At 39.9% G+C, this 16,766-nt stretch overlaps 1 protein-coding gene across 2 annotated transcripts in view; it reads left to right on the forward strand.

Annotated features, from left to right (window-relative positions):
* Positions 1–16,766, forward strand: part of INTS4 (integrator complex subunit 4) — a 116,087-nt gene that overhangs the window by 62,579 nt on the left and 36,742 nt on the right. For both annotated transcript variants that reach the window (XM_047879205.1, XM_047879206.1), the window contains 3 exons: positions 636–810; positions 8,538–8,743; positions 15,496–15,638. In XM_047879205.1, the coding sequence (XP_047735161.1) occupies positions 636–810; positions 8,538–8,743; positions 15,496–15,638 (524 nt within the window). The remainder of the gene's footprint in view (positions 1–635; positions 811–8,537; positions 8,744–15,495; positions 15,639–16,766) is intronic.

A 16,766-nucleotide genomic window follows, 5' to 3' on the forward strand; every position in this document is an offset into this window, starting at 1 on the left:
AGGTGCTATATTTCATCAGTGCCTTTGAGATGATCAGCCACAAGGATGTGGACTCACACCAAGAAGATTCATAAGAGGCTGATATATAAAGCAGAATGACAGTTCATTCATGCTGAGAAACATAATTTAATTGGATATTTACTTTAGTTGGCCAGTATATTCCTGTTTAGGCAGTCTATATAGAAAGGGAATTTACTAGAAGGTTGCATGGTAAGTGCAGTGTTGCTCAAATAAAGCACAGTGTTACCAAATTCAGACTTAGGTCTATTGGGACTAAACAAAAATTCTTTTCTAGGGTCAGTGTTATTATCTACTCAGGACGGTGTGGAGGGACACTGCTATTATTTTCCTCTCTGGTTTTCCTTTTCCTGTGTTGCCATGGTGAACAACCACCTGTCTGATCAGCATATTCTTTTGCTATCTTCAATAAGAATACTATCAGCCGTGACAGACCTGTGACTTTTAGTCTTACTTTAAGTTGAATTTACAGTTCTTTGCTCTGATTTATCATTTTCTTTTGAAAATGTTAAGTCTCAGAGAGCAATCTTATTTCCTACCTTCCCATGTTCCCAAGGTACATCTTACTGTTCCCTCATGAACCTCCTGCAAGTGGTAATTGTCATTGTCCTATACAGAGAAAACGCACTGCACACGAACGTGCCAAGGAACTTTACAGTTCAGGGGAGTTTTCCAGCGGCAGAAAGTGGGGAGATGATGCTCCCAAGGAGGAAATAGATACGGGAGCTGTGAACTTGATTGAGTCAGGAGCTTGTGGAGCCTTTGTTCATGGATTGGAAGATGAGATGTATGGTAAGTATGAGTGCGTAATAATAACGGTACCCATTTACTGAGTGACGGCTATATATTGGGCATCGTACTGGTTAATATACATGTATTGTCTCATTTAGCCTTTATAGTCACTCTATGAAGTACCTACTATTATTTAATTTTAAAAACAGAAGATTGAGGCCCAGGTGGTGTAATACAGTGGTAAAGAGCACAGACTTTGGGTTCAGTCAATCTGGATTCAAATTCCAGTATTTCTATATGACATGGTTGATTATAAGTGTTTCTGAATTATGAAAATCCAATGAGGTTATATATATACAAAATACTTGGCACAGAACATGACCCGTTTATAGTAAGCACTTAATAATTGGTAGTAAAAATTGATATCATTGATATTGATAACGGTAACTTGTTTTTGATCACCCAGAGGCAATATTTAAACCCAGGTATGTCTGACCTCAAAGCTTTTATTATTATGACTAATGAAAACTTTCTTTCACCTTCTTTTTGAAAGATATTTCACTGGAAATTGAATTCTAGATTAATGGTTTTTGTTTTGTTTTTTTTTATCAGTCTTGTAAAGATGTTCCACATTTTCTGGTTTGCATTCTGCTACCATTTTTTAAATATTTGTTCTGTATATGATGTGTCTTTTTCTAGCTGCTTTTAGGATTTTTTCTTTATCACTAGCTTTAAGCAATTTAATTACACTGTGCCTTGGTATAGTTTTCATGTTTCTTATGCTTGAAGTTTGTTGAGCTTCTTAGATCTGTGGATTTATAGTTTTCATCGAATTTGGAAAATCTTCGGCCCATTGTTTCTTCATATACTTTTCTGGGCCCATGTTCCTTTGGAGACTCCAATTACACATACATTAGACTACTGAGGTTGTCCTGTAGCTCACGGGTGCTTCATTCCTATTTTTTTTATTTAAATTTTTTTTTTCTTTATTTTAGAGAGAGAGGAGGGGAGATGGGCAAAGGGGGAGAGAGAGAGAGAGGAGGGAGAGAGAGAGAGAGAGAATATCTTAGCCAGGATATATGCTTAGCATGGAGCCTACCTTAGAGCTCCATCCCATGACCCTGGGGTCATGACCTGAGCTGAAATCAAGAATCAGACACTCAGTCGACTGAGCCACTCAGGTGCCCCATTCATTCCTGTTTTCTTTTAGTCTTTTTCTCATTTCATTTTGGTATTTATTGCTTTGTTTTGGAGTTAACTCATCTTTTCTTATGCAATGTGTAATCTGATTTTAATCCCACCTAGTGAATTTTTCATCTCAGACATTGTAGTTTTCATTTGTACAAGTTCAATTAGAATTTCGTTTTGTTTAGGGGCGTCTGGGTGGCTCAGTCAGTTGAGTGTCTGACTCTTGATTTTGGCTCAGGTCATGATCCCAGGGTTGTGGGATTGAGCCCCGCATCGGGTTCCATGCTCAGTGTGGAGCCTGTTTAAGATTCTTTCTCTGACCCTCTCCCCAACTTGTGCATACTCTTTCTCAGAAAAAAAAAAAAAATAATAAGAATAAGAATTTGAGTTTGTTAAGTATCTCATACACATCTTCTTAATCTGCTTGGTCTTTTCTTTAACTTTGTCAACAGAGAATACATTTACAATAACTATCTTAATGTTTTTGTCTGCTAATTCTACAATTTGTGTGATTTCTGTGTTCGTTTGGTTGATTGATTTTTCTTCTCATTATTAATTATATTTTCCTACTTCTATGCATGCATAGTAATTTTCAATTGGATGCCAGCCATTGTGAATTTTACTTTATTGGGTAATGAACATTGTTATATTCTTAAATACTTTTTTTTTAATTTTAATGTTTATTTTTGAGAGATAGGGAGAGATGGAGTGTGAGCAGGGGAGGGGCAGAGAGAGAGGGAGACACAGAATCCAAAGCAGGCTCCAGGCTCTGAGCTATTAGCACAGAGCCTGACATGGGGCTCGAACCCATGGACTGCAAGATTCATGACCTGAGCTGAAGTTGGACGCTTAATCTACTGAGCCACCAGACGTCCCTACTTATAAATATTCTTGAGCTTTGTTCTGGGATACAGTTATTTCGTGTCTTATTTTTAAGCTTTGTTAAGTGGGACTGAGGCAGAATTTAGTCTAGGGCTTATTTTTCTCCCAACTCAAACAGACTCTTCTGAAATAGTGGTAGACCATTTATGAGTTTTGGAGATTTTTCCCTCTAGTCCCATTTATTGGTTCTTTCTCAGACCTCAGATAGTTTCTTTGCAGATCAGAACTCGGGTGATATCTTTTAAAAAAAAATTTTTTTAACGTTTATTCATTTTTGAGAGAGAGAGAGAGAGAGAGGCAGAGGCAGAGAGAGACAGGCACACACACACACAGAAGCTGAAGCAGGCTCCAGGCTCCATGCGTTATGAACTCTATCCACAATGGCTTTTTCAGACTCCCAGCTCTGTCTTCTCAACTCAGGGGGACCTGGAATCTGGAAATTTCCCAGATACTAAAGGGATATAATTCTAGAGCTCACCTCATTTATTTCCTTTCTCTTAGGGATCACTACCCTTTATTTATCTTATGTTCCAGTGTATTGAATACTGTTGTTTCTTTTTCTTATCTCTGTTTTTTAGTTGTTTCAGACAGAAAGATAAATCTGGCCATCTTAGCCATTAATAGAAATTCTGCAAAGCTCTTAGAATTTCCATAATATGATGCTATCTCTGTCACATAAAAAAATGTCATTGCTTTGAGATGATTGACTACAACCTTCTCATTTTTAGTAAGGGTAACAGACCAGGGGAGATAATACTGATTGTCCAAATTTTATAGTAAGTTTGTATCAGGCTTAGAACTCAGGTCTTGAAAATGCCTATAAAAATTACCTCAGAATAGAACTTCTTAGAAGGGCAAGAAAATTACTTTTTAAAGACAATTTTCTGTTAGAAGATGTAAGAATTGGATTATCTTGGGGCGCCTGGGTGCCCCAATGGGTTAAACCTCTTACTCTTGATTTCAGCTCAGGTCACGATCTCATGGTTCATGAGTTTGAGCCCCACATGGGGCTCCATGCATGACAGTGCAGAGCCTACTTGGGATTCTCTCTCTTTCCCTTTCTCTCTGTCCCTCCTTCCGCCCCACACTCTTTCTCTTTCTCAAAATAAATACCACCACCCCCCCCCCCAATTGGATTACCTTATCTAGTTTGCTATTAAGTTTCGGTGTATTAGTACCTTCCCCACTTTCCTACAGTTTGCATTACACTGCTTTGCTTTTATGAAAGACCTACATCAGTACCTGTTTTCGTTAACCAAAAGAAATCCAAAGAGGAGTTCGTTTTCATGAAACAAGTCCTTACCATACTCATGTAAGTCTTTTGTAAAAGTGAGGTGGCATAAAGTTAACTTTTGGAAAGTGAGGGATATGTGCTTTATGTTATTTCAGCTTGTGAAAGGTTTTGTGGTAACCTTCTACTTTTGGATAATGGGAAGCCTGTATGTAGAAATTAGGTAAAAGCAACTCTGCTTTTTTGTTCTCTGTGAACTTCATACTTGAATTACACTTACATAGTAGGTCTCTCTCTCCCTCTCCCTCTTCCTCTCCCTCTCCCTCCCTCTCCCTCTCCCTCTCCCTCCCTCTCCCTCTCCCTCTCCCTCTCCCTCTCCCTCTCCCTCTCCCTCTCCCTCTCCCTCTCCCTCCCTCCCTCCCTCTCCCTCTCCCTCTCCCTCTCCCTCTCCCTCCCTCCCTCCCTCCCTCCCTCTCCCTCTCCCTCTCCCTCTCCCTCTCCCTCTCCCTCTCCCTCTCCCTCCCTCTCCCTCTCCCTCTCCCTCTCCCTCTCCCTCTCCCTCTCCCTCCCTCCCTCTCCCTCTCCCTCTCCCTCTCCCTCTCCCTCTCCCTCTCCTTCTCCCTCTCCCTCTCCCTCTCCCTCTCTCCCTCTAGAGAAGTCCAGTTATTAATACACATTTTATCTTCAGACAAGTAACTGGAGCCTATTTTATTTATTAGTTTTTACTCGTGTTTTTGCTTTGTTTAGTTTTACAATTGAATTTCGTCACTATTAATGTTTATGTGACTTAGTTCTACATAAGTTTGTCAGTAAGGTTTAACTAAAGGAACTTTGGAAAGTGAGTATCAGGTATGGCAGCTTTCTGTTTGTTTGTTTATTTTTAAAGTTTTATTTATTTTGAGATAGCATGAGTGGGAGAGAGGCAGAGAGAGAGGATCCCAAGCATACTCACACTGCCAGAGTGGAGTGCGATGCAGGGCTTAAACTGTGAGATTATTATTATTATTATTATTTTTTAATATGAAGTTTATTGTCAAATTGGTTTCCATACAACACCCAGTGCTCATTCCAGCAGGTGCCCTCCTTAGTGCCCATCACTCACTTTCCCCTCCCTCCCACCCCCCATCAACCCTCAGTTTAGTCTCAGTTTTTAAGAGTCTCTTATGGTTTGGCTCCCTCCCTCTCTTTCTTTTTTTTCCCCCTTCCCCTCCCCCGTGGTCTACTGTTAAGTTTCTCAGGATCCACATAAGAGTGAAAACATATGGTATCTGTCTTTCTCTGTGTGACTTATTTCACTTAGCATAACGCTCTCCAGTTCCAACCACGTTGCTACAAAAGGCCAGATTTCATTCTTTCTCATTGCCACGTAGTATTCCATCGTGTATATAAACCACAATTTCTTTATCCATTCATCAGTTGATGGACATTTAGGCTCTTTCCATAATTTGGCTATTGTTGAAAGTACTGCTATAAACATTGGGGTACAAGTGCCCCTATGCATCAGCACTCTTGTATCCCTTGGGTAAATTCCTAGTGGTGCTATTGCTGGGTCATAGGGTAGATCTATTTTTAATTTTTTGAGGAACCTCCACACTGTTTTCCAGAGTGGCTGCACCAGTTTGCATTCCCACCAACAGTGCAAGAGGGTTCACGTTTTTCCACATCCTCTCCAGCATCTATAGTCTCCTGATTTGTTCATTTTAGCCACTCTGACTGGCCTGAGGTGATATCTCAGTGTGGTTTTGATTTGTATTTCCTTGATGAGGAGTGACACTGAGCATCTTTTCATGTGCCTGTTGGCCATCTGAACTGTGAGATTATGACCTGAGCAGAAGTTAGACCCTTAACCAACTCAGCCACCCAGGCGACCCACAGTTTTCTAATTTTGTCATACTTATAAAATTGGGCAAATTAGGGACATGTTTCTGAGAATGAAATGAAGCCTTATTTCATTGGCTGTGGACTCTAGTATCACACATATTTTTATTTTTTTTAATTTTTTTCAAACAGGAAAATTTAAGTTAATTTTGAGAGAGAGAGAGAGAGATTGAACACGCATGTTCACATGGGGGAGGGGCAGAGAGAGAGAGAGGAAGAGAGAGAATCCTAAGCAGTCTTTGCACTATCAATACAGTCTGATGTGGGGCTTGAACTTAAAACCATGAGATCAGGACCTGAGCCAAGATCAAGAGTCGGACGCTTAATTGACTGAGCCACCCAGGCACCACATCACACACATTTTGATTCCTCTAGTTCTATGTTCTGCCTCTCATTTGGGCCTTTGTTAATCTGGTTCCTCTACTTAGGCTTTTTCCCTTTCTTTAGACTTAGCAACTCCCTTAGGTATTGTTTTAGAGGTCACTTGTTTCAAAAAGTTGCCTCTGGTCCTATTGAGTGGGCTACATACCTCTGCTGTATTTTCTTACACTCCCTCTACTTTTCATTGTACCACTCATCACTTTGTACACAACACTTTGTAATACAATTAACTATTCTTGTCTGTATGCCCTGGGAGACCTTCTCTTTCTTGTTCATCTTTGTGTCTTCAGTACTAAGCACAAAGCTAATAAGTAGCAAAGCCAGGATCTTATTACACATGTTAAGGCACCCAAGTATCAGTCTTTTTTTTTTTCCTCCCCTCTGGCATAGCTGATTCCTTTGCTCTGAACCCTTAAATAGACTGTAATACATACATTTCCTTCCTTCCTTCCTTCCTTCTGCTGGAGAGGGGGGGGGGGGGGGGAGAGAGAGAGAGAGAGAGAGAGAGAGAGAGAGAGAGAGAGAGAGAGAGAGAGAGAGATAGAGAGTGTGTGAGTGTGTGTGTGTGTGTGTGTGTGTCAGAGAGAGTCAGTCTTAAGCAGTCTCCACACTCGACATGGAGCCCAGTGCAGGGCTTGATCCATGGCTCTGGGATCATGACCTGAGCCGAAATCAAGTGTCAGTTGCTCAACTGACTTAGCCACCCAGGTGTCCCAAGACTGTAATACATTTCAGCATTCCAAAAAGTCTAGTAGAAATAGTTAACTTACCAGATTACGCATACAAAGTGAAACACCAAGTTTCTTTGCTTTTGCTTGGAATTGGCATCAGCTCAGGTCTCTACTAATTATCTCCCTCTGATCAGAAGTCTCTGTGATTCTCTTTGTGGATTTGTAAGAGTTACATGTGATTTAGTGTGACATAATGGGTAAAGCCCTGGGCAGAAGAGCCCACAGTTAATAGATTTGGGTCCATCTCTGGCTTTCTTTGTAATTATTAGCAATTTCATGTTTAAATTACATTATTATGAAGTGTAGTAAATCCTTCCCTTCTGATGAAAGGAAGAATTCATAACTACCAAGAACAATATGAGTCATCTCCCTTTAATGTAGTAACTCTGCTTTTAAAGTGTCTATAAAATCTTTCTTATACAAAAACAAATTATATTTGTGAGTTTTAACCACAATTTGAGTGGTTTATTTTTCTTCCTTTTTTGGAACTGTACATTTCGTGGCAGAACCATGTGGGGACCAGGAACAAAAGAAGCATGTATGGAAATCTCGAGAGCATTGTCTATAGCTTATTCATCTCTCATCTTTGTGTCCCAGCACAGGGCCTGGCATGTAGTACACATTCAGGAAACGTTACTAGTGAATGAATGAGGGGCTTCCTGAATTTAGTGGCTTCACGGTTACCTGTTTGGGGCATACAAAGAGAAGACATGCCTCTGTTTTCAGAGTGCTTGTAAGACCCATGCCTATGCTGTAGCTGATACCTACTAAGCTTTCAACATATATGCCAGGCAGTGTGCTATATGCTTTACCTGTATTATGTCATTTAGTTCTCCTAACTACTTTGTAAGGAAACGAGTATTATGTCCGGTTAAGGGGGAAAAAATGAGGCATTTGGAAGTTACTTATTCAAGATCTCTCTCCAAGTTAATGGAGGGATTGCTCTTCACAATTCACTGTGAGATCTTTCTCATTCTAAAGCATGTATCCTTAGCCACTGTGTGATGCTAGTCTAGAATCAGCAGACCTGGGTACTAGTCTTATCTGTGTTCTTACTCACTTTAAGGCAAGTTTATTCACTTTGGTGAATCTTATTTCTAAAATGCGAAAATGATACCTAGTCTGTTTTAATCCTAATGTAATATAAAATCTGTTTTTTTTAAAAAAGTACTGAGTGGAGTACTTTGGTTGGAGTACTGAGTTAAATAAGAACTTTAGTTTTCAAGAAATTCACTTAATGGAGACAGAAGTGTGACTTGATCACATGTCTCCAGAGTCAGGATCTAAACCTTAGTCTCTCTGACACCAAAGTCCTTGTTCTTAGGTCACCGTGAAGGTGGTAGCCAAATCTGTGGGCATGGAGGAGATCTTCCAGAGAGAGCTTGTCAAGTGAGAGGAGTAGAAAGCGGAAGACGAACCTGAATGAGAAAGAATCCTTGGACTCGTCCCATGGCTCTTAACCTGATGTGCGGTTTTATTGGTCTCCTTTTCTGTAGAGGTCCGCATTGCTGCTGTGGAGGCTCTCTGCATGCTGGCCCAATCTTCACCCTCTTTTGCTGAGAAGTGCCTTGATTTCCTGGTCGACATGTTTAATGATGAAATTGAGGAAGTACGTCTGCAGTCCATACACACCATGAGAAAAATTTCTAACAATATCACCCTCCGAGAGGATCAGCTTGACACCGTCCTGGCTGTGTTAGAGGTGAGTCTTCAGTTTGTTACTCGTTTCTTCACCAGTAACTACTGAGTGCCACTTTTTTTTTTAAACCAGGCATTGTGCTAGGTACTGGGGATGCAGTAGTGTGTGGGCAGCGCCATTCTGTCTTTTTAGTACCCAACTCTGCTAAGTGCAGAAGACTCGCTGTTAAACAGGAAACTAAAAGCTTAGAATGGCTGTGATGGGGAAAACACAGGGTTCCCCGAGGATACTGACAGGTTGTGACCTGAATTGTCTGAGGTAAGCTTGGGAGGTGGGGAAGGAGGAAGGATTGCTGTAGTGGACACTTGAAGGAGGAGTAGGACTTGGTGAGACCCTTTCTTAGGAAGGGATGACACCAGTGGTGGGGGTGGAAGGGCACCAGGGGAGCAGTGTCTACGGATCCAGAGGTAAGAGTGAGTATGATGCATGTGAGTAATTAAAAGGCATTCATTGTGAAGTAGCATAGAGCTGAAGTAATAGAAGCAGGGAGAGAAGTGGTTACAGATAATTAGGGCAGGGGCTAAATAATGAAGAATTCTTTTCAGCCTTTGATTTGATTTAGTTCTTCTAGTGAATCATACGATGTTAAAGCAGAAACGGATCTTAGGGAATAGACTCATTCAACCTTGGAGTTTTACAGAAAAGAAAGTAATTTGTGTGAGGTCACAGAGCTAATAAGTGGCTGTGCCAGGATAAGAACACAGGTTAGCCTCCCAGGCTGTACAACTCTCTGTGGTTCTTGAATTATTTTTCTCAAGTATTGGGATTTTATTTGTGACTACCGAAGCTTTTCAAAATACTAATAAATGAGATTTGGTCTCTGGTTTCTTTTCTGGTTTCGTTCGGTTTGGTTTTGGTTTTTCAGATACTGTGAAAGGGGTAGCTATTGGATGTAGTCATTAGCACTTGTTACAGATTTCTGCTATCTACTTCAGAAAATGGATTGGGTGCTTTGATTTTGAAGTTTCCTATCAATTTTCTCAGTTGCTCAGCACTTCTGGTAAGCTCTTTCCTGAATTTTAAGTCTGTATCTATAGTTTTTCATGTGCTTTTTTCCTCAGAAGACTAGCTAGCATTCTGTGCATTGTTCTCCGTGGGTGGGCCCTGCAACCTAGCCCCGCCTTTCCTTTTTTGCATTCTTTTCCACCATTCCTCGTCTTGAACTTTATACTGGAGTCACTCTCCTAATCAGCATGCTTTTCCTCACCATTTTTCTTTCACTGTAAGTTTTCCCCCTCTGCCACTTTTCTTTTCCTTTTTTAGCCACTTCTCACCTAGTAGACTCATGCGTATTCTCAGGATCTGCATCAGGCAGCATATTCCCTAACCAACCCACAGCAAGTGGGTTAAGTAGCACTCCTTTGTACTCCTGTGTCACCCTGTGTTTAGCATAGATCAGGATGTTTTTTGATTATTTAATTCTTTATTTCACAAGACTGAGAACTTCTTAAGGGGGCAGGATCCTGGCTTCTTTCATTTTTTTATTTCTAGTGCGGTGCAGTGTCTGACACAAGTAGATGCTCAGGACATGTTTGCTAAATATCTGAGCTATGTTCCAAGCAATGTTTTGGTGTACAGAATTGTTCACAGGGCCAAGCATGCTTATGTATCTCTTATTACAGTTTTCACATTTTCACATTTTATCATTAATGGCAGGTGTTATCTCACCTCCCTGATGACATCACGAGCTACTTTTTTTTTCATGTTTATTTTTATTTTTGAGAGAGAGAGAGATAGTGAGCACATGCCCATGCACAAGCTGGGGAGAGGCAGAGAGAGAGGGAGAGGGAGGATCAAAAGCTGCCTCTGCGATAACAGCAGCGAACCTGGTGCGGGGCCGAACTCAACAAACCGTGAGATCATGACCCGAGCCAAAGTCCGGTGCTCAGCTGACTGAGCCATCCAGGCGTTCTGTGAGATTATGAGCTACTTAAAGAGAGTGACCATGTTGTACCCTTCATCGTATTCCTTTCAGGGTTCAGTGTAGTAACATACACTTAGTGGATGCTTAGTAAACATGTCGTAGAACAGATCTGCACAGCTCAGCTGTATAACTAGGAATTTCTTAAGAAACACAGTCAAAATTATTTTCTTATTACTTTGAATATAGTTTTTCCAATTTATCAATATAGCTGCCTCCTATCAGTGGTGGTGATTTGTTCATATGGGAAGCATTGTGTCTAATGGTTAAGTTCACGGCATGTAGAACCAGACAGATTGGAATCAACCTGTCAGTCCTTGTCTTTGGTCTTTACTTTTCACCTGGGTTTTTTTGTTTTTGTTTTTGTTGTTGTTGTGTGTTTATTAACCACCTATTATGTGGTAGGCACTGTGTTAAGGAGGATACAGTAGTGAGCAGGAACTATGGTGCTGCTCTCGTGGACCTTATAATTTAGGTATGAGGGAGGTAGACAGATACAACATAATGAAGGTATAGTAATAAGCTGAGTGAGGAGCTCATGACAGAAAGGAGTGAGGTCCCATGGGAGTATGTCATAGAAGCACTTGGTCTGTAGGGGCTAAGGAGGTGCAGCAAGCAGGGAAGGCTTCTGAAGCTGATCTCTGAAGAAGGAATTAGGCTCTCACATGGCAGGAAGAGTTGGGAGTGTGGGGTATAAGGCTATTCCAGGAAGAGGAGCAGCAAGTCTAGAAACTGTGGTAGGCAGAAGCATGGGCAGTAGAGGGACCAAAAGAGAGCTGGCTGTACAAAGAGCACTTCGTGTGTGGTATGAGATTAGGCCTGGAGGTGAGTGGGACCAGCTCTTGCAGAGCTTTGAAAGTCATATTAGGTGGGCTGTCTGGGTAGCTCACCCACAAGCTCCGACTCTTGATCTCAGCTCAGGTCATGATCTCACGGGTTCCTGAGTTCAAGCCCCACATCGCTTGTCTGCACAGAGCCTGCTCAGGATGGTGTCTCTCCTTTTTTCTGCCCCTTCCCCACTTGCTCTCTTTCTCTGTCTTTCTCTCAAAATAAATAAATAAACTTAAAAAAGAAAATCCTATTAAGAGAAGAACACCTGGAAGTTATTCAGGGTGTCCTACCAACTTTGTGACTTCGGACAAGTTATTTATTCTCTCTGGTCCTTGGTTTTCTCAAGTAAAAAGTGAGGATAATTCCACATATTCATTTGTTTCTTATGAGAATTGAAAGTGAATTCATGTAAAATGCTTGGCATGTTAGTAGTTCATAATATTGATAAAGTCATTCAGAAAATATTTCCTGATTTATTTTTTACGGAGTCTGATTCTGTGCCAGGTTCTGAGGATGTGGAAGACATTACTAGTTCTTACCTCTGAGTTGCTCACGGTTTTATAGAGAAGGCAGAAGTATAGATCAGTAATTACAAGATAGTATCAAAAGTAAGCTAAGGAATGACATTCTAGCCAGAGCGATAGCATATGGCCACAGATGAAGGCTGGGAAGGCCGAAATGGCACAGCATGGACAGGGATGTTGAGAAGTTCACGTGGCTCTGAGGGAGAAATGAGCAGAGAAGCGATTGTGAAGGACTTTGTATGCAGTGCTGGGGAGCCTGAGCTTTGCCCCACAAGTGTGGGGAAGCTAAACGAGGTTCCTAAATAGAGCAATGACATGGTCAGATGTGCTTATTAAGAAGCCGGTCCAGGTAACTCTGCGGAGTGAAAAATTGAGAGACCTGCAGGTTGAAGGAGGGTTTCTGGAGAATAAAGAAAGCATGTTTCCAACCCGACTTTGGAAGCGTCCTCTGATTGTTGGATTTTGCTATGTGGATACAGACATATCCTTGAAAGTTTTTAGTTTGATTTCTTTCATGTATTAAGTAAAACTTAATACTATAAAACTTAGAGGAGAAAATATTTGTGACCTTGGATTAGACAAAGATTTCTTAGATATGACACCAAAACTTAACCTATAAGAGAAGTAACTAGATTAAATTGGACTTTATCAAAACTTAAAAGCTCTTCAGAAAGACACTTTTAAGTAATTATAGAAACAGCACAACAATGTAAATGTATTTAATCCTATAGAACTGTACACTTAAAATGTATGTTGACTAAAAATGGTAAATTTTATGTTGTGTTTATTTTACTACAATACAGAGAGATAATGGGATCAGATCAAACATATATAATGCCTTTAATATATACACTGTACAAAAAGGTGAGGGTGGACTTGGAAACAAACATCCATAGAGGGAAGGTGATGTGAAGGCAGAGAGAATGCCATCTATAAGCTAAGGAATGCCAAGGCTACTGGAAGCTGGAGAGGCCTGGCACAGTCTTCTTCATAGCCTCAGAAGGAACCAGCCCTGCTCATACCTTGATTCTGAACTTCAGCCCTCCAGAGCTAAGACAGTACATTTCTGTTTTTCTAAGCAAAAGTAAAATCTGGTTTTGAAAAAACATACCATAGACTGGCAGAAAATACTTGCAAGACACATCTGATAAAGAATATGTAAAGAATTCTCAAAATTCAATAGTAAACAAACCATCCAATTACAAAATTAGCAAAAGATTTGAACAATACTTAAGCAAAGAAAATAAATAGTGGCAAATAAGCACTGCATTAGCCATCTTTGGAAGATTCTTTATATAATAACAAGTAATGATAATAAATAATCAACTTATTTTGGAAACTGGTAAATTAAGGAATCAAGCATTAGTCCTTCCTTTTCCTGTGCAAATTGAACTTCATGATAACCAGCTAGTTGATAAGGGAAGTTTCTCTTTATAGAAGTTTTCCATTAATAAATAAAGAAGAATGATAGGACTTGTACAGCAGTTTTACAACTTTAGTGAATTAGTAATCGAGGCAGTGATTACCAGTGGTTACTAACATCACAAAAGAGAAACAGGTGTCCTATCATTCCTGAGGGAAGCACACCGTACCACCTGTGAAGTGGTCTTATAAGGAAAACATCAATCTGATCAAGCCTCTAAATCTAACTACCATCACAGGATATACAGGGAAATATTACTGGGCGGGAAATGTGAGGTATTTTACATATTAAAAGATGCTTAATGGCACACCTAGGTGACTCAGTCTTTCAGCTCAGGTCATGACCTCATTGCTCCTGAGTTCAAGCCCCGCCTTGGGCTCTGTGCTGACAGCTCAGAGCCTGGAGCCTGCTTCAGATTCTTTCTCCATCTCTCTGCCCCTCCCCTGCTTGTGTTCGTTCTCTCTCTCTCTCTCTCTTTTTCTTTGTTTTTCTCTTTCTCTCAAATATAAAATAAAAAAAATGTTAGAGAAAAAGATGCTTAAGGAGCATATTACCCAATTGTAACGTGCGGACCTTAGTTGTATCTCGTCTAGAATAAACAAACTTTTTAAGTCAGAGAAATTTGAATATTGGCTGGATATTTGATAATAAAGAATTATTAAATTTTTAGGCATGATGCTGGTTTTGTGATTTTTTTTTTTTTTAAGGTAAGGAATCAAGGCACCTGGGTGGCTCAGTCACGTGAGCATTGGACTCTTTTTTTTTTTTTTTTTAATTCAGGTTAACATACAGTGCAGTATTGGTTTTAGGAGTAGAACCCATTGATTCATCACTTACCTGTAACACTCAGTGCTCATCCCAACAAGTGCCCTCATTAATGCCTATCACACATTTTGCCCATCCCCTACCACTGACCTCCCTTCCAGCAACCCTCAGTTTGTTCTCTGTATGTAAGTGTCTCTTATGGTTTGCCTCCCTCTCTGTTTTTATCTTATTCTTGATTTTGGCTCAGGTCATGATCCTGGGGTAGAGGAATCGACCCCCAAGTCAGACTCTGCACTGAGTGTGGAGACTGCTTAAGATTCTCTCTCTCCCCCTCCACCCCTCTCCCCAGCTCATATGTGCTCTCTCTCTCTCAAATAAAAAAAATAATAAAATAAGGAATCACTTAGAAAATATTTATGGAAATGTGTACAAATGAAATGATATGATTTCTCTGGCTTCAAACCAGTCTGATTGGGAAGAGTGGATAAAGGTATAAATGAAACAAGATTGGCTATGAGTTAATTGTTGAAACTGAGGGATTTATTATGTCTATTTTTGTATACATTTCAAATTGTCTACGTTGAAAAGTTTTGAAGAACTGACAACAAATGATATGGAGACAGCCAAGAAGAACAGAACTGATATGTGTATGTTTCTTTTAGCATTAGGAAGTTGTTGGTGACCTTTTCCAATCATTTTAGTGAGGTGGAGCAGGTGTTGGGGATGGAAGAGGCCATTTCTCTAACACCGCCTTGTAGTACTCTGTTTTTATTTACTCTGCTCTAGCCACATGGGCTTCCCTGCTATTTTTCAAACATGCTTCCATTTCATGGTCTTTATGTTTGCTGCTCCCTTTCATTATCCTAGGTAAAATACCCCACCTATCTGAGTATTCTTACCTTGAACTTGCTTTATAGTTTCTCCAGAGTACTTATCACTGTCTGACCTATATAGTTATTTATTTTTGTCTTTTCACTAGAATGAAGCTCCTGAAAGCAGAGATTTGATTTCAGTTGATGTTATGCCCCTAGCACTTGGTGTACATCATAGGTGCTTGATAAATGTTTAATAAGTGTTCAGTAAATGTTGAATTTGTATGAATGAATGAACCAATGAATGAATTCTTCAGATCTCAGTTAATTACCTCTTCTGTGAAGTCTTCTCAACTGCTAGTCCCTCCCCTCCCAGAAAGTTGAGAGACTCTGTATCCTGTAGTCCCATTGTAACTTGTACACTCTCCCATAATAAGCTAATCCACAGTGACTGTTTTTAATATGATCTTTTTTTAAAGGATTCGTCCAGGGATATTCGAGAGGCTCTTCACGAACTTTTATGCTGTACTAATGTTTCAACCAAAGAAGGGATTCATCTTGCACTGGTGGAGCTGCTGAAAAATCTAACCAAGTACCCCACTGATAGGGACTCCATATGGAAGTAAGGACTTTTTGCTCATTTGTTCACTGAGTCCAATAATGTGGTAAATGCACAGTATTGACATTATTCAGTGGCTCATCATAGATTAAGGGTATGACTCTCAATTTTGCCTTCAATTTAGAAACCTGACTCAACTGGACACTCAGGAGTCTAATTCCTAAATTGAATATCACATTTTAGATTATTTGTTTGTCCATCCATCTGCCTAGCAGATAATATGTGCCTGCTACCATATACTTACTGTGTGCCAAGCCCTGTGGTAAGTGTTAGAGGTACAGAGATGAGTTGATTAGGTTCCTTTTCTCCTATATAGTGTTAACCACTTCTTTGTCTCTTCTGCATTTTGTGTAGGATCACAGCCATAGTTACAGAGATTAGATGCAGGACTTGGCACCTTATCTACAAATGACAATCATTTTTTCCCTTGGTTACCTGTACCTTTACTGACTAGAGTCAAATTTACCATTGTTCATGAATTGCTGTTTGAAGAACTACTTGCATATGTTTATTATAAAATGTATGTTATTGTGCCCCACATATTTAAGTGAGCTTATGTGATGAGATCACTCTAGTGGTATAATTTATTGATTTTTCAGAAAAGTTTGTTACTAAAAATAGAAAAACTGGGTCAGATCAGGTACTTGTAGGATATATTAAAACTGAAAATACCAGGGGAATCTTCAAGGAACACTCAGTCATTTGGGGTGTGGGGTTATAGTGGGGAAAAACACCTGTATCAGTATCTGTAGTTCTGTGGCAACACAGAACTTGCCTTAACATAAGATATGGGGTTATTACCAGAATATTTATATAAGACTGTCTTTATTGGGTGATTGTGGACAGAAAGCTCTTTCACCTTATAGTGATCCAAAAGATTTTGAAGTTACCTATTCATTATCATTTGAATTTTCATCTCTTTGCATGAATGGTGGCTTTACTTAGGAATATCAAAAAGAATGTGATAAAAGAGTAAAGGAATAGTCAAAGTGGCATTTTCTTTTTCTTTTTTTTTAGTATATGTGCTGCCGAAGCAAGCACAAGAGTGGCATGTTTTTACGACATTTTTAAAGATAGATAAACGAAAATTTTGAAGAAGGTAGTTTATTCTGTTTATATGACCCAGTCACT

Source organism: Prionailurus viverrinus, chromosome D1 (genome assembly GCF_022837055.1).
Source record: "Prionailurus viverrinus isolate Anna chromosome D1, UM_Priviv_1.0, whole genome shotgun sequence".
In the NCBI taxonomy this organism is placed as follows: domain Eukaryota; kingdom Metazoa; phylum Chordata; class Mammalia; order Carnivora; family Felidae; genus Prionailurus; species Prionailurus viverrinus.